This window comes from Microtus ochrogaster, chromosome 16 (genome assembly GCF_000317375.1).
Source record: "Microtus ochrogaster isolate Prairie Vole_2 chromosome 16, MicOch1.0, whole genome shotgun sequence".
Taxonomy (NCBI): Eukaryota; Metazoa; Chordata; class Mammalia; order Rodentia; family Cricetidae; genus Microtus; species Microtus ochrogaster.
In genome coordinates this window covers 47,484,258-47,509,627 of record NC_022018.1, presented here as the reverse complement: position 1 = coordinate 47,509,627, position 25,370 = coordinate 47,484,258, and the positions used below count along the sequence as shown (strand labels likewise).

The 25,370-nt window shown below is 45.1% G+C and overlaps 1 protein-coding gene across 2 annotated transcripts in view; it reads right to left on the bottom strand.

Annotated features, from left to right (window-relative positions):
* Positions 1 to 1,668: 1,668 nt before the first annotated feature.
* Positions 1,669 to 25,370, bottom strand: part of Rnf182 (ring finger protein 182) — a 45,512-nt gene continuing 21,810 nt past the window's right edge. For both annotated transcript variants that reach the window (XM_005355097.2, XM_026783141.1), the window contains exon 2: positions 1,669 to 4,752. In XM_005355097.2, coding sequence (XP_005355154.1) covers positions 3,796 to 4,539 — 744 coding nt within the window. In that variant the 5' untranslated portion in view covers positions 4,540 to 4,752 and the 3' untranslated portion in view covers positions 1,669 to 3,795. The remainder of the gene's footprint in view (positions 4,753 to 25,370) is intronic.

Genomic DNA, 25,370 nt, shown 5'->3' with positions numbered 1-25,370 from the left:
TCTTCCCTGAGGGGTGTAGATAGAAATGTACAACACAACTTTCTTTACACACTGTGGGAAAAACAAGGTCACAGGAAACCTGCTTTCCAGGACACTCTTTGTCCTGACACTCCAAACTTCCCAATATAAACGGTATAGTCAATAAACATCTGATTAGTTAAGATGCTGGCCAAGTAATTGTTTTTGCTTAATTAAATATTTTAATTAAATCAAGGCCAAACCACTATGAAGAGCAAATTATCACATATCCCAACTTAGTATTACAGTATTGAGTTTAATTTCTGATGGTAAATATCCACACTGAGCTTACTTAGGTTTGGATTAGACCATAGGTTTAGATAATATAAGAAACTGGGCTCAGCCCTTACTGTGTCTGAGACTCATTAGGATTTACTCACATTCCCATTGTAGTTATCCGCATTTAAAATCAGCACCGTTTAGTTGCTGCAGAAACAGCTCAGTGGTTAAGAACACTTATTGGTCTTGCAACAACAACCATGTCCAACTGCAGTCCCAGGGGATCCAGCACCCTCCTCAGGCCTCAGGCACCAGGCATGCGCATAGTACCAGAAGCACATGCAGGTAAAACACCCAGACACATAAAATCACAAATAAAATTTTTAAAAAGGAAACATGGTTTAGATTAAAGCAAACTTACAAGGAAAAACCCAATATTAAGTCTACATGAGTAAATATTCATAATGAGTATTGAAGTAAAAAATAAATAAAGATGCAAGAAGAGGGCAAAGATGTGGAAAACATATATAATGCAAGCTGCAAGAACTAATGGCTAACCTCGGGGATTTTACCTGAAACTAAGACTGTCACTGCTGGTTTTGAGGAAAGTTCTAGAATAGTCTGTAGTCTGGCTGAAACAGTCCAACAAACCCAGGCAAGTTTTGAGACTATATCAGCAAAGAGGGTATAAAGAAAGAACAAACCCGCCCCATTACCCTCTCCCAGAATACCTTGCTGCCCCCTCCTCTGAGCTCCCCTCTTGGCTCCATCTGTTGTCTAGCAACATCAGCATTCCTCTGGCTTCTCATCCGTCAGGCTGACACACTGAGAAACTTCAGTGTGGTTTCCACAATGCTCAAAACCCTGCAGGCATGCATTGCTCCCTGGTCCTCAGCAGCCAAGCCTGAGTTCACAGCAGTCACAAGAGCCCAGGTAACCATCTTCCTCAACCTGGTTCTTTGCTCACTTGTGCAAAGTGAATTAAACCATTGCTGTTGATTGACATGTGCTGTCACTGATTGTTAGGAACACGGAACTGCTGCACACTCTCTAGTGACTCAACAATGGTCACAATTAGTAAACCCAGTATTTTTTCTGCTTTGATCAGGCTGTGCAAGGTAAGAATTCTTTTATTTCACTGGATTCTATTTTGTCGAGCAGTTCGGAAAAAGTTAACCAAATCAGACAAAATAAAACATTTCACTTATGGAGATAATGTTCTTATTTCATCTTCCCCCATGTTTCTTCTCCATTTGAAACAAAATACGAGGGCCTTTGTAGAAGTGTGGTAAATGACGTTAGCTTTGTGAGGCAATTCTAAAATCTCCGTGTGGATGATAGAGGCACTGGCTTAATGAAAGTTCACTTTTGTGGTTATCTGAAGTGATAATGGCATCTCAACCATAAATCAGAGAAACCAAACATCTCGTTTAGAAATCATAAAATTTAATAGACAAGAAAACATTAGCAGAGGGAATACAACAGTTAAGGGTTGTCCCTTCCATTCCACAGCATGGAGAGTTGTGTAGTTTTGCGTTGCTATTGTCATACATTTAAAACTCTTTAAAACAAACCAACACACTGGCATTAAGAAAAATATTGCCACAGCACACACAGACACAATTTCAGCACTGCAGACATCACACAAAGTAGCAAAACACAGAGCTGGTCCAGGGCCTTCTGGAAATCTCTTCCTGCGGCTACTCACCACCTCACTCAACATTACAGTTCACACCAAATGAGCATCTTTACAAAAGAAACCTTATAAATATAGAAATCCAAACCACAAAACCTCTTAAATATTGTATTTACTCAAAGTACAAATGGAATTCTGGAAACCGCATCCACAATACTACCTAAAACTAGGGTTTCTGGAATCATAAATGTATTTAGCTCTAACTTGGGGTTTAAATTTCATGGGACCACATCCCACATAAACGTTCTCATTCTGTGTACCCTGGGCACACATGTTCTCAAAGTCAACAGTGGTGTAACTAAAACAGAACTCCTATTCTAGATAAGTATCCATTTCCTTCTATACAGTCTGGAACTGGCCCCCTGTAACTATTTCACACGACAAATATTTCACCACAAACAAGCTAATAGAGTCTTGGTAAAGCCCTTTGCTAAGCATTATGGGTATTCTATTGTTAGTATCAGTAACGAGTCTCAGACACTAAAAAGCTCTCTTTCCTCTTTTTGTCTAGTTTCTGTGAACATCCTATGTCCCCATCTAAAACCTACTACACAACTTATTCCCATAAATATATACATTCAATGTCCCCCAGTCTGTTTCATGAAAAGGGGTCTATACTCAAGTCATGTAGCTTATGCTTTTACACAAAATAAATTCAAGGACTTGACTCTACCCCCAAACTGACTGAACAGCAGGTAGCCACAAGTGAGCTGCACCCACTTCCCACCTCGACCCATCTCTCCAAGGAGGGCATCGGCTTGGCATGGCTTCACCCTTTCCTTTGCCTGGCCTTCCACAGGACATAAGCCTGAGCCACTGCAGTCTGGTACTCAACAGAACGCGGGGGTTCTCGGTGCCGGGGACTAGAGCAGTTGGTGGCTTGTTATTGGGCTTCCACCATCACAGCTTCCCTCAGAGCATTGCAGGAGTCTGCAAAGTCAGCCCTAAGCAAATTTCTTAACACAAGGGGAAGAAAGTGAAACCTTCATAAGCTGAAACGACTAATTTAAATGGAATTTCGTTCAGGATATGGCTAGGGGCGGATTGAAGAATTTGGTTAGAAACCAAACAAAACTGAAATGCTATAAGAAATTACTCCAGGGAATCCTTCCACATGCAAAAACTGCTCAGATCTTCTCCCGGAAGCCTGGGAGAGAGATGCACACAGAAATGGCCATTCCCAGGCATGAGGTCTACTTCCATGCAAACTTCTCGGAATCATCCATCTTCTGTAACAACATGCCAGAACAGGAACTCTGCAGGAACCACCAAAGGGGGCGAGATTGTGGGACCCTGGGGCAGGGAGCACCACACAGAAGACAAAGGAATCTGAGCGGGGCTAGCAGACCTCAGAGAAGCATTACCTCAAGAAAGAAAGCACCTGAGGGTGATTAGGGGTTCTGCTGCTCAAAGAATGAGGAAGCACACTGGCCTGCTTCGGAGCAACCTGCCTCTGACATCTACCCACCATCATGGGATACCCCTAACTTGAAGGAGGCCTCCATTCATCCCGACCTTTTCACCAGGACCCTGCCACCTTGCCTGGTACCTGTCTGAAAGCACTCACTGTGCCCACACCTTTGCTCCCGGACGCCTCACAAACGGCGTGCCCTAAAAAGCTAGGCACACACAATCTGCTTCCTGGCTAACCCCTATGTAGAAATGAACGTCTCTTAAACATTTTTCAGAATCCAGGAGAACCCATCAAGCCAACATCTGGACAGAAAATGGACCACAGACATATGGCCAAGGGCTTTGCGGAGGCTGTAGACACTAGTCGTAGAGAATACAAAAGAAAGCAAATCGCATGTACATCATTTGAACATAGCCGTATGTGCCAAATTTCCTATTTTGTCTATTGATTAAGAAGGAAGTGCCATACAGTCCAGAAATTCATGACAAACGCATTGGCAAAAACCATACACCATAAGGATGACAAGGCTAGAGGGGACGAGGCTAACAAAGACCACCCCAAGGGTAACTTTCTTAGACACCAGTAAATAGATCCCTAAGGGCAAGGAGCTGAAGTACAGCAAACCTAACAGCCACACTAACACCCGGATGGACGTCTGAAAGAGCAGGGAGGTGCAGTTCCACACCGTCCAGTTGTGGGACACTGTGGTGACAGAGTCGAAACTTGCCGGCCTGTAGAATTCTACCACCGGCGTCGAGCTAAGGGATGGGGAACTCTCCCTCTGCACCTCCATGATGGTGATAACCAAGCAGTTGGAGGACGTGTGGGAAGGGCTGACGAGGGAAGCCAGCCTCTTGGGGGTGAGCAGCAGCTCGGTGGGATTCTCAGGCAGGCATTTCTTCCCTTTGCTTCCACAAGTCAAGTTTACTAGGATGTTATTGTCATCAGGCAAGCTGCTCACTTCGTCATCTGGCAGGCACGTCTCGAACCTGCAGAAAGGACAGACGATGACACCTTGGGGAGAGTCTCCAAAGTCTATTATCTTATAGAGGCACTTGGCACAGACCCTGTGACAACACTCCAGAACCTTGGGCTTCCTCTGTTTCAGGTTGTACCGATTGTAACAAATCTTGCACTCCAGCTCATCGGAGACCTGAGACTCCACAGGCTCTTCCGGCGGCTGGCTTGCCATCTTGAATTAGGGATACAATCTTTTGTAGATAGGCCTGACTGAGGGGTGACTTGGATTAAGGAATCCCTCTGAACATCACATTATCCGAGGAGGGAATCAGGGCTGGAGGGGCTGGGAAAGTAGAGAGAGAGCGCAGAAGTCTTCCGAACATTTTCCGCTCCTGCTTGGCTCTCTCTGGCTCTGGTGCTTATTTTAAAAGGCCACCCGAAGGATCTGCAAAGAAAAAACAGAGAGGGTAATAGAGCAAACAGTTCACTACAAAGGCGTTCTGAGAACTGTTCGTGGCATTTTCTGAGCTCCAAGGATCAGGAGCAATATTCCTAACAGATTAAATCCCTTCCTATTTCACCTTTCCAGCCCTGGAACAGCAAGGTGCCGTGTTTATGCTTCCATCCACAAACATCATAAGAAGGAATTAAATCCTAATGCGTGTGAAGTGCACTGATGTACAGCTCAGCGCCACAGGCTCTTCAACCGTGTATGCTGTAGCTAGGACAGATTATCTCTCGGAAATAAGTACCAAATTTTGGCCTCTTTGAATCATGGGGCTTATTCACAGCACCATTCTAGAAAACAGCTAAGTACCTTCCGCAGTGCTCACAAACATTCCTAAGAGTTTTCTTATTGTTGCTTACTTGTTTGTTTTGTTTATTTGATTGATTGATGATTGATTGATTGAAACAGTCTTACTTTATAGCCCAGGCTGGCCCCAGACTTAACCACCTAGCCCACGCTGACATTGAACTCAGTAACCCCACGTTGCAGGCTCACAAATCTTGGGACGGGGTGCCATGCCCCATCATGCCCAGCTCCCCGAGCACAGAGTCTTCAGGAGAAGCACTAGGACATGTTTCCAGGAAGCGTTTTGCTAGAGATAAGAGCGTTTGTAAGTGAAGCAGATGGTTCTCATTTCTTTATCTGTTCTGTAGATGCCCTTAGTGTTTGACTATTTGAGTCCAATTTTTGTTTCAATGCCCAACTTGTGCATACACAAAGTAAAATAAAACACAAAGCCTGTGACATAATCCCTATAAACACCTCTAATTCCTAAGCAAGAGACGCAAACATGGGGGACACATGCAATTACACACAGACCCCATAAACACAGGAAAAGTCATTCCGAGGTGACTCTCAGGAAATGCTGCTTGCCCTCCCCCGTGTGTCATGTAAATTCTGTCTGTGGTAGGCAGAAGGCACCGAGCAGCGTGCAGGCCTGATACTAGCAACAGCGACGGTACTGGCACTAGCGTTGGACAAAGGGCAGGGTTTATTCATATGCACAATGTGTCATCTGTAGCGAGCGTCAGCGGAAGAGAGCAGCAGCGTGGGAAATCTCTAGATTGTCTCATTAGCGCTAATATGTGTGATAGATCCGTCTGGAAATATGCTGTGCTCGGAATGTATAGAAATGGCTTTGCATTTCTGAGCACATCCCTCCAAGCTATAATAGCAGGAGGCTGTCACGGCATTTCACAGTGAACATGCAGCAATTCAAAATTTGCTACTGCTCACACAGCCCTCAAGGAAAGGGGCAGTGACGAGCTAAATTAAGCTTGGACAGTTTTGAAGTCAAGAGTACAGAATGTCTTCCTTCTTATTTCTATGAATTTTGCAAATTTCCAAATGACTTCCTATTCTGTGCATAACGGGCTTCAGTGGCCAGAAGTGTGCTGTGGCGACACCCGTCAATGTCCACCCTGGTCAGGAGCCTAAACTTATAGACAGGTTTTTAATCTGTATTCAGAACTGCTCTCTAGGTTTTGTTTCTGTCCTGTGTGGAGCCTGGGGAGCAAACGTGTGTCTATTCTGAAGATGAACCAGGAGCTTCGAGGCTTCAGAACTAGTGTGAACATTAGTAAAATGTGTTCTTTAATTGCTAACATGAAACTCAGCTACAGGTCCAGAGCCTACCATTGCTGTCTTCAAATCTGCTCTCTGATCCATCTCCCACCTGTCTCATGGTTACTACCCAATGCAAATTTTCTAGTTTTGGGGTCACACTTATATCTGACAAAGAAGTCTACTTCGTCTGGGTTCTCAGATCCTTGGTTAAAGAGTTGAATGAAGTTTCTCCTTTGTCTTCTCTAGATTGTCACTGTGCCTCCAAATATGCCCCTTTTCTCACTCCCACCTGTTAGGCTTCTAATCACAACTCAGATTCTTATGCCAGCTTCACTGTGCCGATCAAAGAACTAGCTATATAGAGCCTTTGCCTTATTGGGTTTGTTTCCTTCATTCTGGCCTTTTCCTTGATTGTTTTCTCTGATTTACCTTAGGGTGTTTGTCATTCTTTTTCCTCATTTCATGTTGGGACCATTTGGAGTCCTGGCCTCCAGCTGCTCTTCCCTGCTAGAGATCTTTACTTTCCTTCTGATTTGAGTTACTGAAAGCTGTGTCAAAGTTGTTTACCAGCTCTGCTTCACGAGCAAGTGTTGCCTTGGCCTTGAGGATCAGAGGATAAGGTTTTCACCTGTTGGCCCACCTGACTGTGTTCGGTATATAAGCCTCCTTAGGGGCTTCTTACCAGTGACTAGAAGTCTGTGTCTCTGTCTGTCTCTGTGAGTCTTTGTGTGTTTCAATCTCCTGCCCCTTGCCCTAAGCTCGGGAACTGTATGGTAGCACATAGAGCGCAGACAGGCGTTGTGCGCTACAATTTCATAATAAAAAAAAACATGCTCTGTCTTCATTTAAATGATGACGGTGTGTCAAGGTGGTGACCTCCCCTTGCCCACGGTTTCACTCTCTAGAAGTTTCTGTGGACTTTTAAACAGTTTGACATTTGACCTTCTTATTGCTGGTTTTTTTGGGTACGGTCTCACTATGTAGCCCTCGGCTATCCTGGAACTCACTATGTAAACCAGGCTAACCTCTAGTTCACAGAGTGCTCCTGCCACTGCCTCCCCAGTGCTGGAATTAAAGGTGTGCACCACCCATGCTCCTCTCATTTGTCTTTATTTACCCTTTGATACAAAGGTTATTTCAATCTTTTATAAGTTTATAAATGATTTATAAAAACATTGTTCTTTAAATTTCTTTTTCTTTTATTTTCTTTTTTTTTAAAAAAGAAACTATCTTTTTTCATTTTACATATCAATCCCAGTTCTCACTTCCTCCCCTCCTCCCATTCTTTCCACCTTACCCCCCACTCCCATCCACTTCTCAGAGACAATAAGGCACATGGCTTTGGGGAATGTTCAAGGCCCTCGCTACTATATCTAGCCTGAGCAAGGTATCCATCCTAAGAGAATAGGTTCCCAAAAAGCCAGTACATGCAGTAGGGATAAATCCTGGTGCCACTGCTAGCAGTCCCGCAGTCTGCCCCAGCCATACAACTGTCATCCACATTCAGAGGGACTAGTTTGATCCTATGCTGGTTCCTTCCCTGTCCGGCTGGAGTTGGTGAGCTCCCATTAGCTCAAGTAAACTGTTTCAGTGGGTGTCCCCATCATGGTCTTGACCTCTTTGCTATATTCTCACTCCTCCCACTCTTCAACTGGACTGTGGGAACTCAATCCAGTGCTCCCTTGCAGGTCTCTGCCTCTGTTTTCATCAGTTGCTGGATGAAGGTTCTATGGGGACATTTAAGATATTATCAATCTGACTACAGGGCAAGGCCAGTTTGGGCACCCTCTCCTCTATTGCTTAGGGCCTTAGGTGGAGTCATCCTTGTAGGTTCCTGGGAATTTCCCTAGTGCCAGGTTTCTTTTCAGCCCCATAATGGTTCCTTCAATCAAAATATCTCTGTGCTTGCTCCCATCTCTGTCCTTCCTCCATCTTGACTATCCCACTGCCTCAAGTCCTCCTCCCCACTCCCCTTCCATCCGCCCTTCCTCTCCACAGAAGCTAATATTCTGTATTAAAGAGACATCAGATCCAGCATAGCTATTAAACATAGCTATCTATTGCTTATTATCCTCAAGGAGGATGTGAGATTATGGAGGAGACAGGTGACCGGGGTTTATTAAAGTGCCCGGCAGGATTGTATTTGTATCTCAATCAACTTTGCTTTACGGATTTCATGGTACATTACTTTATGCGAAAGTTGTGCTCACTGTCTTCATAGACTCCTCTTTAGTCTTAAGACTGCCATTCCTTAGCCCTCTGATGACTTTACCCCAAGCACCACCGTTTCTACCTGACGTTGCTCATCTCACTGACTGCAGCTACCTGGGATCACTATCGATTACAACATTTTCAACTTTGATCACTTTATTTCAAGAGCTTTGTAAGAACAGTACACATTATGTGTGATAGTGTGTGTCTGAGAGAGAGAGAGAGAAAGAGAGAGAGAGAGAGAGAGAGAGAGAGAGAGCCTGTGTGTTGTGTTTCTGTGTGTGTGTCTATGAGTGTGAATGTGTGTGTGTGTACATGAATGAGTCTGAGTATATGAGAGGGTGTGTTCCTATTTGTGTGTAGCAAGTGTGTGCCTGTGTGTGTATCTGTGTGTGTATACATATGAGCCTTGTGAGTGTGAGTGTGTGTACGTGTGTATGCGTGTGTGTGTGTGTGTGTGTGTGTGTGTGTGTGTGTTGCACCTAAGGCCAGTACAGGCTGGACAAATGCACCACTATTAAACCCTGGCGCCATTTTTTAAAATGTTTTATTTTGATACAGGATTTCACTAAGTTACTTAAGCTGGCTTTCAGCTTTCCCTGTAGCCAGGCAAGTATTACATCCATGGTCCTCCTGCCCTCAGCGAAGCAGCTGTTATTACATGCCAGCACCACCAGGCCCATCTTGGGATTTGCTTTCTAACTCAGGTAAACAGTCACAAAATAAAAATAAATAAATAAAATTGTATATATACAGACAATAATCTGTGTATATACAGACAATAATCATTTTTAAAATACAGGATGATGAGTTTGGGAGATGGGGACATGGAAGGAGGGGAGAGAATGAAGTATGTAGATGGATGTTCATGTATAAAGTTTCAAAAAATAAATTAAAAAAAAAGCCTAGATATGGCCCCATGGTTAACGGTTAGCACTCTGGACTCTGAATCCAGCAATCTGAGTTCAAGCATCAGTGGGACCTGAATTTCCTCCCATGATCTCCCCATACCGTGAGGGCTATGGTTCTGGCGAGCATGAGTTCCCCTCACCGTGGAGGCTGTGGTTCTGGCGAGCATGATCTCCCTCACCGCAAGAGCTGTCCTAGCAAGCAGACCATTTCTTCGTATTTTCCTCTTGAGTTTCTTTTATCATAAAACAAGTAATGAGACCCTTAAATTCTTTTTTTATTGATTTATTTATTTATTTTATTTTTCCCTAAGATTTTATTTTAATTTTCATTTTTTCCCATTTATTTATTTATTAAAGATTTCTGTCTCTTCCCCACCACCGCCTCCCATTTCCCTCCCCCTCCCCCATTAAGTCCCCCTCCCTTGTCGGCCCATAGAGCTATCAGGGTTTCCTGCCCAGTGGGAAGTCCAAGGACCACCCACCTCCATCTAGGTCTAGTAAGGTGAGCATCCAAACTGCCTAGGCTCCCACAAAGCCAGTACGTGCAGTAGGATCAAAAACCCACTGCCATTGTTCTTGAGTTCTCAGTAGTCCTCATTGTCTGCTATGTTCAGAGAGTCCGGTTTTATCCCAGGCTTTTTCAGACCCAGGCCAGCTGGCCTTGGTGAGTTCCCAATAGAACATCCCCATTGTCTCAGTGTGTGGGTGCATCCCTCATGGTCCTGAGTTCCATGCTCATGCTCTCTCTCTTTCTGCTCCTGATTTGGACCTTGAGATTTCTGTCCGGTGCTCCAATGTGGGTCTCTGTCTCTGTCTCCTTTCATCGCCTGATGAAGGTTAATATTCAGGAGGATGCCTATATGTTTTTCTTTGGGTTCTCCTTATTTAGCTTCTCTAGGATCACTAATTATAGGCTCAATGTCCTTTGTTTATGGCTAGAAACCAAATATGAGTGAGTACATCCCATGTTCCTCTTTTTGGAGACCCTTAAATTCTTCCGTAACAAATTTTAATCACCGAGGGAAATGGCTGCCTGTGTGCGGTACACTCGCCTGCTGCTGTTTTAATCACCGAGGGAAATGGCTGCCTGTGTGCGGTACACTCGTCTGCTGCTGTTTTAATCACCGAGGGAAATGGCTGGCTGCCTGTGTGCGGTACACTCACCTGCTGCTGTTTCTCTCTACTGCTCTTCCCCCAGCTCGTCCCTGGTGCTAACGGTGAGACACCTCAGCTAGCCAACACCTTCTCACAGGAGGTCATCTGCTCCCTGACAGGAAGCTGCTCTTTGGGTCCTCACGAGCTCCAACATACGCAGAGGAGCCTCAAGTCACGTCTGAGAGTGTTTCCTATAGTCATCTGGTCACTTCCATGACCACACATGGTCTAGTTCCTAGGCTGGCATCTCTCATGAATCCCACCCCTTTATGTTTCAGTTCTGTGCTTCAAATCCCTCCACTTGACCAACTAGCTCTCGATCCTCTCAAGAACATCATGCCCCACAACACACTGACTGAACTGTCTGATGGGAAAGTCCCTGTCTCATCTGATCGTCTTTCCGTGCTGCGTTTGAATCTCCTGTGTGCTCACTTGGCTGTCTCCAGCAGCCACTCTGTGTTGGGAGCAGGATTCCAGTTGTTCGTGTAAACGGCCTCCCCTTTGGCTGTAGGGACGCCACTCCCACTTGTTACATGATCTGCTATAGAAGGGCCCACATACCTGCAGCCCTGTGAATGATGGGAAATGATGTCCACCCTGGGGCCATGGGGATATTGGTGCAAATCTTGGAGTGCAGCCAAGTAATAGGAGATCATTTTTCTTCTCCAAAGGAGACAGTGAGAATGCAGTCATTTGGTCTTTTGCAGAGTGTACACACACACACACACACACACACACACACACACACACACACACGCACACACATACACACACACACACGCACACACACTGAAGAAGGGTGATCTTCAATCCTAGAAGCCCTCCATCCTCCATTCTCACATTCATTGTATCCGTATTCCCCTGTGGTACCATCAGGCTCCATCTTTAATGCCAGCCTGGCTTGGAATGAAAGTCATTATCTATGCCAAATTCTTCTTCAAATCTCAGGGCTTGAGGCTGCACCTGAATTTAGAGCTCCAAGTCCAAGCAGGCTTGGGTGAGGAGAGGCCGACATGGGTGAGAGCAGGCTGGAGCTGCTTCTGATTGCTGGCTCACAGATTCCAACTATAATTTCTCAGAAGATTTTTTTTACAAGTATTGGTCCACATGGGGAGTTGTGACAAAGCTGAATTCGTAGGGAACCTTGGTGAGACCAACCATGCTTCCCGTGACAGAAAAGTGTGTAATAAATTGATTTTCATCCCTCATTTATAATTCATCTTCAAAATTCACATTTTCTAAATGTTCTGTATTTTCTTTTATTTTTCCTCTTTGATGATGGTGAACTATCTGATGTCCAATAATAAGAATCTTTTTACTTTTCACTTGGCTATCTTTCTTAAACACTTTTTCAAGTTTTATATTGTAATTCAAATGGTTGTAGTATCATATGCCAGTTAGATTGAAAAGCCATTAGATAATTTCTTTTCTGAAATGATTATATAGTGTTCAGAACTTGGACTGTTTGTGAACTGGAAGACAGCACACAGCGTGAGACTGAGGTCAGGTCCTCAGCACCTAAAGAGTCAAGTGCAGCAACCGTGCCTATGCTCTCAGCTCTCGAGAAGTAGAGACAGGAGGTCCCCCTGGCTTGCCAGCAAGCTCATCCAAGCTGAACCAGTGAACTCCAGGTCCAGACTCAGGGAGACCCTGACTCAAATAGCCAGGTGGGAAGACACCTGTATTAACCTCTCTCTGTTCACACACACACACACACACACACACACACACACACACACAGAGAGAGAGAGAGGTGACTTTAGACTGTTCAGAATCTTTCCTACTTGGAGCTTCTTTCCTAGATTTCCATTATGTAACTCTTCTATGCCATATTGTGACAGAATTCTTAGTAGATAAGTCATTTTGCCTAATTATTATTTGCCCTGACCTTTAGCCTGAACACTCCACACAGCAATTCTCCACAATGCGGCACCAACACCCTCTACATTATTGTTTTCTTTTTAAACCACCAAGAGGTGGAGGAACCTATTTCTTCACCCTTTAATCAACACGTGTGGGGCTTCCTCCGACCATCAGTCTGAAAGTGAAGCAACCCTGTGGGAGTTCAGGAGCCTGACTTCAAGGTGCCTCCCACTTCCGCTTTTGCAGCCTTGAAGCCACCTGGAAGAGACTCTGGTAAGACTCCTGAAGAACAGAGGTTAAGGAAGCCCAGACAAAATCCAGCACTTAGATCAGTCAAGAGAACAAGACCATCACAGACCATCCAGTACCGACTTACCCGGCTGAGTCAACCACCTCATTTAAATAAATGCCCCGGGAAAGACCTGCAGTGACCTCAGCATTCTGACTCACAGACTTCATGAGCAAAGAACATTCGGGTTGCTCTGAACCATTCCACTTTTAAAGTTGTGTGTTTTCTGACAACAGATAAACACAACGAGCAAAACTACTTCCAATCTAATCCAAAGTCAGCTCTGTCCAATTTAAGAATGATACCATTCCTGCCTCTAGGCTCCGAAGTGCCCTGAGTTCCAGCCATTGGATAGTTGTTAGAAATGATTGGTCAAAATACAGCTTCTATGTGTTCTTCTGGATATAAATAAGCCTTTATCGTTCTTATAACAATGCCCATTAATTAAGAGAATCTCTTTAAGGAACTCAAACATTTTAAAGGCCTCCAGTGAGCTCCATGATACTAAGGGCAAGGGTAATTCCCAAAGTACTGATATGAATGCCCATGGAAGGTAAGACTCTTCCCCAGATGGCAGGAGTTCAAACACAAGAGAACACACATGAGATAGAGACCAATATGGTCACCTGCTTACTATCCCAGGGCTTGATTCTGTGCTGTCTGTACTAGCCACTGTCCAAGTGAATCTATCCTTAGGGAGTGGGATGAGTTCTGTTGCTTCAAAACATCTCAATACAGGTTTCATGTAGCCTAGTCCTGCTCACAAAAGCCATCGCCCATTTGAATTTGGCATTAATGGGATAGATTATATGTTTCCCTGTGTGAAACAACTACCAAGTTTCACCCTCTTCTCCTGGATACTCCCCCTGTCCCCGAGAGTAAATATCATCAGCATTGCTGGCAGATGATGAGACAATATATTTCAAATGGATGTAAGTGTTGTGCTCATTGTCTGCGGCTGCTGCCGTTGGTGACGGCGCCGAAGGCGTGCTCCTCTCTGATTTCTTTTCAGGCCAAATGCAGCATTACTCTTCAAACATTTTCATTCCTTGATCATCAGTCTTCATGGCATCCTAAGTTCTTTGACTAATGACTCTATCCCTTTGCATGTAGCGTGGCAGAGTATTGGTTTTTAATCTAAGCTATTACTACATCATACAGAAGGGACTTTTCATTGCTGCCATCTCTCAGCCCTATGCTCCTAATCTTATTATGTATGGCACTGGAGCCTCAAATGAAGTTTAAACCACAGACTTGTGACCTACCCCCGAGAAACTGCAGTCAGAGGTTGACTTCTGGGTAGAGCTTGAAGGAGCCGTCTGACTGTGGCTTATCAATACCTGCTCATCAGCCTCTGATAACAGTCCTAACTAATCAGAGTTCTCCCTCAAAGAACCTCAGTAGCATCTAACTCTCATCATCACCACAGAGTTAAGATGCTTGCTATATATTTCCATTTCGAGAACAATCCTTCTCAATGGCAACAGAATCTGACTTGGAACACTTTAAATGAATAGACTCAACAGACGCTAAGCACTTGTTCCCGAGGGATCAACAGCTGTTGCCTCTAAAAGAACTTAACCTGCCACACCATAACGCCCCACTGGTTGCTTAGCAACACAAGGAGCATTCCAGAAAGCCCCTCTCAAAGATTAAAACTTTAACTTCAACACTCACTCAAGACCAAGATAATTTAATATGATGGAGAGACATCATCTACTCATCAGGAAGTGCCAAGTAATCAAAAACATGTGAAGCTTGGTTGAGAGACTCCGCAGGGCAAGCTGGCCAATGAGTCAAATCAGCAAGTGTAGTGGCATTTCACTTGTATTTTAACAACTAAAGCTTGCCTAAAACAGGCCCACTGGTCAGCCTTACACCAGGCAGTGGTCACACACACCTTTAATCCCAGTGCCTTTAATCCCGGTGGCAACACTGGTTTCCATAAAAAAAAAAAAAACAGGCAGTGCAAGCCCTTAATCCCAGCCCTAGAGAGGAATATAAGGCGGGAGGAGACAGCTCTCAGGCACAATCTCATTCTGAGATTCCTGAAGGCATGATCACTGTTTCGGACTGAGATTAAGGTAAGAGCCAGTGACTTGTTTGAAAAGGCAAGCAAAATATAATTTAAGAAGGTTGGCCTGGAGCATAGCTCAATATCCTTCCCTTATATGCACGAGGCTCTGGATTGAATGGCCACACACACACACACACACACACACACACACACACACACACACACGTTAGTAGGAACATAGCCTGAAAAAAGTTACACTATTAAAATTGATTGATTCCTGTCTCATTATTAATATCTTTCTTATTAAGTCCTTCCTCTAATATCTCCCTGGTCAGGATTTTAAAAATTCTGCAACCTTATCAAGAAAAAAGGAAGGAAGAAAGAAGGGAGGGAGGGAGGGAAGAAGGGAGGGAGGGAGGGAGGGAGGAAGAAAGGGAGGAAATAGCTGCTACTATGTACTACTGAGTGGCTCCCCCAAAGGGGGCGCCCTCCTGCTACTCACTCCATCTTCTTGGCAGCACTATTAGAAGGCAGTGGAGCCTTCAGGAGGTGGAACCCAGTAACAGGCCCCTAGGACACTAGGGGCATGGCCTCGAGGAAGACTGTGACCCTAACCTGCTCCTTTCTCTCTTTGCTTCCCAGCTTGTGATCTGAGTAAGGCAACACCACCGCAAGTTCCTACCATGATGTTTGCCCCACCAAGGACCCAAATGCTAAGACCAGCCATCTATGGCTGGAACTTTAAGCACTGAGAGTCAAACTGAGCCCCCTCTCTTTATGCCAGTGACCTGGCGAGTTTCACTACATCCATAGGGAGCTGAGGAGCAGCAACGGTTCTCTGCAGTGCTCTGACACAGACGGGTTAATTATTGAGATGCCTAGCCACTAAAAGAAAGCAATGTAGCACACAGTTTAGCTCCTCCTCTATGCAAGCAGAATCGGCCTTCTTTTGGAACCCAGAGGTCACTGGCTTATTAGTCAAATGAAGCACACAGCTCAACTCCTGAAGCTGTGGCTAAAAATCCACAGACTGCCCCCCAAAGTGCTTTAGTGAGTGACAAGAACGGCATTTCCAGCTGTTATAGACATTATCTAAAGAGCAATGTGGACAGGAGAAAGCTCACATGGCCCTGACTGACCCCTAGAAGAAGGTCTACTAGGCAATTAATGGCTGCTAAGAGAGCCAAGCTTCTCCAAGGACAAGACCCCTGGTAAACTAGATAATCCCCAATTGCAATACCTAGACAAACACACACATACACACACACACACACACACACACACACACACACACACCTATATGTGTATGTAGACATACATATGAATATATACGTAGGCAACACTAAATGGAGTCAGCAGATTGTATTGATATGTGTGCATGTGTATATACATACATGTTTATAAGTGTGCATCTGTATATACATACATGCATGTAACAATGATAATTAAGAGATCACAAAGATGGAGGGGATGGAGGAGCCCAGGAGGAGCTGGAGAGGGGCGAGTATGAGGTGGAAATGATGGAAATACAGAACTTGATACGTTGTTTTTCTCAGTTCCCATCATTTTAGAGAACATTTGCTCTCCTTCCAGCACTAATAAAAACGGGTCCAGTACCCCCATGAAACGGAGCAGATTTACACTACTGAGTCCAACTATACCCTGACTCAGCAAACTGTGACAATCTAATTCCTGCAGAGCTTCAATTAACACTGGGCAAAAACATTCTGAAAAGGAAAAAAAACAGACTTTCTAAATTCCAGCACATCGAATCTATGCCTACCCTGAGATGACAGGGAGAGAATGAAATACAACACTAAGTCGTATTGGATTCATTTGCCCCGAATGGTGTTCCTCAGCCGGCCTCTCGGAGTCAACCCCAGTGAATGTGCCACTTTGCAGTCAAGCCACATAATGGGGCAGCATTGACTGACGCACATTCATTCAACTGTGAAGATGAGGATAAAGTAAATACTGTCATTTTTTTAATGGAACAAAAATGACACTTGTATATAAAAGACCAGAGAAAAGATGCTTTATTAAGGTTAAGTAATTTTGCTGTGTGACTGACATATTGAATTATCTCTTCCCAAAAGACAAGACCAGGAAAAAAAAAAAAACTGCTTTTCTCTCTCATCAACCCTGGAAATAAACAACCTTTTGAGCTAAGCTTTTAAGTTAAAAAAAATTCTTCCTATTTTTATAGTTGAAAGTAAACAGCTCTGCTGTTGGCATCCTCTGGCAACCAGGATTAGGCAGGAACTATATTCACTAAAACAAGGGGAAATTGCACAACTTCGTGGTGAACCGAGGCAGCTGGAGCGATGGCTCAGGCCTAAAGCCCAGGCTCGCAACCAAGACCAAGAAGACCTGAGGTCCAGCAGGTGAAGAGCGAAGGCCCAGGGAGCATTGCCACCAGCCCGCTAACGACAGGTGCCTTCTGCAGACGGGGTCTTCGCCCAGCTCTGTCACTGTGTGAACAGCCTAGGGTACACTTTCACTAAGTCAGATGGTCCAGTCAGTCACTCGTGTAGCCTCTTCAAGCCATCAAAGGGCACTGTCAACCTGAGATAGTAAAATTTTATACTGGCAGGAACACACTCTAAAATGATTAAGAGTTTAGTATAAGGGGAAAATGTATTGCTCAATAAAAACAATTTTTTTTATAAAAAGAGCTTAGTATGATAAGTTTATGAGCCAGTAGTGACGTCATTTATTACTAGCAAGGATGATGTGCTGTTGCTATACATTAAAGTACTTGTTCTGTTTTGTCATTTTGAGACAGGGTCTTACACATAGTCCAGGCTGGCCTCACTCTCTCAACCCTCCTGCCACCAACTCCTGTATATCACCACCCTAGGCTGTGATGTACTATTACATACCTGCCACCATAGTGAGTTTGAGAACACCAGCATCAGCACAAACATGAGTGATGCGTTATTAGGGCATCAAGAGGACTAGGATGTCACCATGAAATAGGAACTTCCCAGCTCCGTAGCATCTTACGGGATATGGTCACTGTTGACCAAGACATCATGTTCCTTATTTTATGGGGTGGCGGGGAGGTGTGCACACAACACAGAGCAAGTGTGGAAGCCAGAGAACAATTTGCAGGAGCCATTCTTATGCTACCATGTGGGTTCTAGGACCAAACTCGGTTCATCAGGATTGGCAGCAAATACCCTTACCTACTGAGCCATACCACCAGCCTCAAGATGCCATTTTCCACAGTGTATGACTATAGTCTAATGAAAAACATGGCCAGCAATTATTAGGACAAATTGGAGACGGCACAGAAGATTTTTTAATGGAGGAGAGACATCATTTTTGAAATCTTTAAATCCATATTCAAAATTTTTGTTATTGATCAAACTAGCAACCAGGACTACAGGAGTGGCATGGATATTCTTACAAAGAAATTTGAAACATGTTCTCTTCTCTCAACTTTTATTCCCAGATGGGTAAAATCATACATGTTTTGTACTTTGTAAGAAACAGAAATGAAAACATCAGAGCTGGAATTCACCAGCAGTTGGGGAAGGCTGAAAGCAGGAGTGTGGGGCTGGTGGGAGCTGGGGAAGCTTGAAGTGGGCGGAGCTGTGTTGAGGACACAGAGCAGGAAGGTGCAGGGTGGGCTAGGAAAAGAGAAGAGTGAAAACAAGCTAAATGGGGAAAGAAAGTCACTTCTCAATCCCAGGAAAGACAGGGAACCCGGGAGGCTTGAGACTGGCAGGAGCATTAGGGGCCACAGGGAGACACAGATGTCTGAGAAGACAATCAGCAGAAGGCTTAGAGCTGTGGCCAGGTCAGAAACAAAGTGTCAGTGATACATCTGAGTAGACACAATAACCAAGGGCACTGGAGCAGCCTGGTGAGGGACGCGAACTGTGGGGGATAAATCAGGAGAGAGCATTTTCAGATGAATGACCATGTTAGACTTGGGCTCTTGGAAACAGCAATCTTCTCCACCTGGCACCAATGTAAAAACGAAAGGTCATTAAGACAAACGGCAGACAGCAAGCCATAAACAACACAGTATCGTGAAATTTTAGGTGTCAGTGTTATGTAATAGTGACGTGTACGTTAACCGCATTTTTTTTTTATTTATTTTTTATTTTTTATTTTTTTGGTTTTTCGAGACAGGGTTTCTCTGTGGCTTTGGAGCCTGTCCTGGAACTAGCTCTGTAGACCAGGCTGGTCTCGAACTCACAGAGATCCGCCTGCCTCTGCCTCCCGAGTGCTGGGATTAAAGGCGTGCGCCACCATCGCCCGGCTCGTTAACCGCATTTTAAAACTGGAGAAAGCTGCAATTTCCTTCATTCGTAAAACACATGTTTAATACCTAATGAAACCAAACTGTAGCACCATTGATTTTAGGGCCACAGACAGAGGCCGCTGATTTATTGTATAAAAACAGTACAAGTGCAGTGTGGAAATCATCCTGGCAGGGAGCACACAGCGCCGTGGAGGACCGAAGCATCAGCTATGTATCAGCCATAGTGTCGGAATGAAACGGAACCAGCCCATCACCCTTCAAAGATCGCCTCTCAGAGCACAGCTCATTCTGAGAACAGAGAAGCAAAGTAAAAAGACTCAAGAGTTTATTCTCTTCTTCCTTGCGCAGTTTGCTTTCCATGTATCCTCAGGGTAACCTGATTACTAACGATTCTTCCTTGTGAGGACCAACTTGAATCAATAAACAAACAAAGAGGGCGAGGTGGTGGCTCCACTGGCAACACACTTGGCACAGGAGCACAAGGGCCTGAGTTAAATCACTAGAACCCACAGGGGAAAAAGCAGGTGTGGCAGCACATGCCTGTCAGCCCAATCCTGGGATGACAGACACAGGAGTATTGTGGGGGCTGACTGGCCAACCAACCTAGCCAAATCAGTGAAGAGACCCTGTCTCTAAATATAAGGTAGGGACAATAGAAGACACCGGATAGTTCCACAACTCTGACTTCTGCACAGGCACGTGTACCCGCTCACATACAATCATGTCACACATAAATTCTGAGCTCCAAACAGTTATGTGCACACGTACGCAAATGTGTACACACACACACACACACACAGAAAAATTAAGCAAAAGGGGCGGGATTATAGTATCATGCAAACTTTCCTAAAATACTTGGTTAGGTGGGTTAGGTGGGCTGGTACGTCAGCGCCAGGGCCTGCATCTGAACTCCTGTTTGTACACCCATCCAGCTCTCCCTTCCACCCGGTGGCTGAGGCTGTTCCATCTTCCAGCGACAGACACTATATGAATCTCAAAACAAACACTTTGACTCTTTGACGCTCTCTGGAAGGTTCCTAGTACCTGACCTCGTAACAATCATCTGGTTGCTAAGACCCTAGGCACAAAGTGGGTGGAGAAGTGGGCCATATACAAATCTGGCTGACGACACCTGTGCGAAACGGCGAGTCCCCCAGGACAAAGAAAGAAAGAAGGTATCACCTGTCTCCTGGCACAGGAGATGGAAGTATCTAATGCCACCTCTGAAGTCTCCTGGCCAAGGCACTGAAAATCTATCAAACCCCATTCCTAATTGCCAGGTGAAGAGGGAGATGGGGGTAGGAGAACAAATTAAATTACACCATGGGAGTACAGAGGGTTAAAATTCAGAATGGAATGAAGTCCACAGCACAGAGGACCTGGTTTTCTCAATTCAAACAGGAAAGAAAGAAATGGAGAACAGAGGGATTGTGAGACCCCTGAGAGATAACCCACTAACTATGGAGTCCTTGTTTGGATTCTGACTCTAACCCACCAAGTGGGGGAAGAGTTTACAAGACAACAAAGGAAATGTGAACGGGGGTCATACATTTGGGGAGATGAGGATTCTGTCGTTTTCTGCAGTGGTGATAGTGTTGTGTTTTTAAATTGTGTCTTCTCTTTAAAAAAAACATACTACAGTGTTCGCAGATGAAATAATATGACATCTGGTCTTTGTTCCAAATATTCCAGAGGGGGAGGGGCAGATAAATGAAGCGAGATTGGCCACATGTTGATCACTGTTGAGGTTCCGTGGTTAGGATAAAGGGATTCATTACACCGTTTTCTCTACTTTTGAATATGTTTAAAATTATCCATCGTAAAAAGATAAAAATAAAAGCCATGAGCAAGGCTTTCTGCCTACTCTCCAACACTTGTGTTCAAGGATGCTGTCTTCATCCCCGCTCCTTTCTCTGCCCGTTTGCCATGTATACGAGCACAATGTTTACAGAATACTTTCTACAGCATGAGCCCCAGGCTAGGTGCTAGCAATGGCCTTAACCTTCAAGAAATGAGAATGGGAGAAGAGGGAGGTAGGAGAAGGAAGATGGGGAGGGAAACGGGTGTGGCTCATTACAGCTCTTGAAGGCAATGCTGCAGGACCTGGAGCCAGAGGACCTAAAGGAGCTGGAGTGGACATCTCCGGTGTTCCTTCATCACACCTCTTAAGAGTTGGTGACAGCGTGGTTAATCTCTCCTGATGTCCTTTGTCTCCTCGGAGAGATCTCCCTTCCTCTCTTTCTGATTGACCCATTTTAAAACTGGAGGTTTCCTGTTGCCTGTGCCCTGACAGTGAAGCACAGACTCGGCCTCTCTTGGTTCCCCACTGGGCCCATGGCTACTGTGACACTCCAGCCTCACACAAACACACATGTGTATGAGCGCACATGTGTACATGTCTGTAAGCTTCCTCTGCTGTCCATATAACTGGGAGCTGTCTCTGTGTGACTGCAGGGAACAAGAGCCACACGTTCCCTCCACACTGAAGGATGCACCAGAGGAAAGGGACACCAACCAGGCAGAGGAAGCCATCAAAATGACACCCAGACCTAGCTGTAAAGGGGAAGAAAAGGGCGACAGTTTTCTCTCTACCACCGAGAACAGCATCAATCAATAGGGTTTATGTCAGTAACTGCAGGGCTAGACTTCAGTCTTGCGGTCCCTAGCATGTGAATGGCCGCTCTTAGGCAGAACTCTTGAAAAGGCTCACTTGTTTGGGGCTAAGAAGATGGTTCAGTCAAGTGTTTACTGTGCAAAGATTTGAGAACTTGAGCTCAGTCCTCAGAACCCACATGAAAAATCTGGCGTTCAAACCTATAATCCCAGTTCTGGGGAAGTAGAGACAGGAGGGACTTGATGACCACCTGGCCTAGTCTAACGGGTGAGCTCTAGGCTTAGCGAAAGACCCTGACTCAAAAAACATGGTGGAGAGTGACTGAGGAAGACAAATGACACCAACCTTTGACCTCCACATCCATATACCTGCACACACATGTATACACACATGAATATACATACACATACATGTGTGTCATATGTTTTTTTTCTATTTTGGCTCTTTCTTAGTGGTTGTCATGCTTTTGTCTAACCTAGTATGAGGGGGACATACTCATGAACAAGTTCATGTTCTGGTGAACTTCGACAGCCTTGAAAAAGGAAGCTCCATGGAACACCTGTCCAGGCCGTTGGGAGCACCGCTGAGTTATCTCTGGCCACCAAAGGTGATTCCCATCACGACAGGATTCTTGGGAAGAGCATTCAGTCAACACTGCAGCTGTTTAGCCCAGATAAATACACTGCTCAATGCTCTGGTGTGTGTGCTGGGCAGGGAGACTGGGGGGGGGAGGCTGGGGGAGGAGGCTGGGCGGGGAGGCTGGGCGGGGTGGCCCAAAGTGGGCCATAGTAATTCTGTCTAAACAGAGCTCAGCTCTCTCTAATGAACAGGCTTTGGGTTCTTGAGTAAATCACTTGGGTAAATCACTTTACCTTTCTGGGTCACAGCTTTTCATCTCAGAAATTGAGACTCTGTACTTGATAGCTACAGGCTTCCACGCTCCCGGAGGCAGGGTTCTGTGAGCTCGGCCGTGGCTCAAGGAGGAGTGACTGCAGGCGCAGCCTAAGGAAGGAAAGCATCAGTCCCTCCTCCACCATCCCACCGCTCAGTGCTTGCTAAGCCCCCGTAAGTTTCCTCCTTCGAATCTGGCACAGACAGTAAACAGCTTATCAGTGTTAACTCTCATCAATAGAAATTACCTCTAAGGAAAACAAATAGCTATGTAACAGCATTAGAATTCATGCTGAAGACCAGAAAATGGTGATTTGAAATTTAGAAGATCTGAGTTTGGATTTCACTCCTGCCAGGCACTCACTGTGTGACTCTGAACGTGCTACTTAAAACATTTGAGCCCGTGTCCCTTACTGGGAAGGTTTGTGGGAAGAAAGAAATCAAAACAAGAGATACCATGTGACTGGCTCTAGACATTAAACTCTTCGCAGTATGCCTGATGGCCACTCCATTTCCGTTACTACCCTGGACTTGTCATTCACAAAATAACCATTATTGCCCTGTGTTATTAACGAACATTCTGTCCTTGACCAAACTCTCAAGGAGGCCCCTTGTAACCTGTCTCCTCACTAGACCTCAACGAACGGCAATTTCAGTATCAGCCCTTTCACCCACATACACTTAGACGTAAACACCAGCATTGTTTCTATTAGTTCAAGGCAATGTCTTCATCCCCCTTAAAATGCCTGCCTGAGAGAGCCAATGCCATCCAAACAATTCACTGCTGTACAGCTCACACCTGTTGGTAGGTCCCTAACCTTGCCTTTCTTTAACACTGGGTTTTGTTTTTAATTATAAAATCTTCCCTTACCCCTTTTTAAACTGGAGATGCAACTCAGTAGTAGAGTGCTTGCCTGTCATTTGTGAAGCACTGAGTTCTGGCACACACACACACACCAAAAACAAAAACAAAAAACAAAAACAAAACAAAACAAAAAAAAAAAACATGACTGAACTACCATTTTCCGCCACCCATCAACACCTCTTAGCTCCTCTGAGCAGCTCCCACACCTCAGGCAAAGTCTCCCCAGTCTCCCAGCTCTCTCCTCAGTGAGTAAGGGCCCAGCTTTAGTGGGCAGTTTACTCTAATTAGAAAATTTCCTTTGCCCAAAGGCAGAAGAAGTTTGCTTCCCCTTCAGATGAGCACCAGTTAATAGCCCAGATCGCCTGACCACACAGGCCTCCCTTGGCATCCTGCAGGGCCTCTCCTTTGCTCACCCCAGCATTAAAAAGGCTCTTTGCTTAGGTGGAGAAGCAGGACCCATCTGATCCATGGTATTTCCTTCTGAGAGCCCTAAAAGGCAACAGAAAACAGGCTGGAGACCCAGAAATGCAACATGCAGGAAGTTAAAGCACTAAGTAGCACCTCCTGAAGACCTACAGAGATGAGCAGAGACATGGTGGGGTTCAGCAAGGAGAAAGTCCCTAAAGCGCCTCAGACTTTGAGTTGGAATCTCAGAAAGGCTATCACCCATGAATAAAGCAAAGTCAAAATAAAATATTCCTTAGAAAGAATGAAATATAGAATTAAATCTTTTTAATCCATATTTGAAAATAACATTTGGAAGAAAATCCAACATTCTCTGAAAACAGGCAACATTCACAGCCCTGCAGTGTTCTCACGTGCCGCCCGGTGTTCTCTCGAAAACTCACAAACAGCCAGCCTGGCCTGCAGAGTAAGTTCCAGGAGAGCCAAAGCTACATAATAGAGAAATTCTGTCTCCAAACAAACAAAAGTCCCAAATCGTCCAGGCATGGCTATGCAAGCCTGTAATCCCAGCAACTGGGAAGCTAAGACAGAAGAGTCACAGGTCTGGTGTCAGCCAGGGTCGCATGGGGTCCCACACAAGATGCTGTCTCCAAAGGAAGAAAGAAGAGGGGGGAGGGGATAGAAAAAGGAAAGAAGGGAAGGGGGAGAAGAACAAAACCAAATGACCAAACTCAGAGGGAAGCAGACAACCAAGAGAACATGGTCCAGACGCTGACACTCTTAGACATGGACCCTGCAAGAACTTTGGCATCATCAAGAGAAGGGATGGCAAGTGAAGAATCTCAGCAGAGAACTGGAGTCTGTTTTTAAAGGAAAGAGAGAGAGAATTGAATAAAAACTGTAGCACTCAAATACATAATAACTTAAACAGGCTGGCCTTGGCACAACAGACTAAGGCAGTTGTACACCCTCTCATCGTGTACAGCTATTATAAACCTAGACAGGCCTGTCAAGGACAGCTGGCTGGAGATGTGGCTCGCTGGAGGCAATGTTCGTACAGCACGTGTGAGGTCCTGGGCTCACTCCTCAGTAGCATAAGGGAGGGAACACTTATCTCAGCACTCTGGAAAGTTCACATGTAACAGACCGAGCAAGCAACACTCACATAAACTTACTGAGTTTCAGGTAAGATTAGCACAAGGCAACAGTGGTTCTGCCTGGGGCCACAGCCATGAAGTCACGCTCTCCCCCCCCCCCCCCCCCCGTCTTCACCATGGCATTCTACCCCAGTGTAACATCATCAGAACCAGCGCCTCAATGCCATTGACAAAGAAATTCTTTTGATATGAAGGGTCGGAGAGATGATGATGGAAAGGGACGGCAGCTCCTCTATCCTAACAATGCTCTTGTTTGAGCAAGTCGTAGACTAATCAGACACCAGACAGGGTGTTCTAGATGTCAAGTCGCAGACTAATCAGACACCAGACAGGGT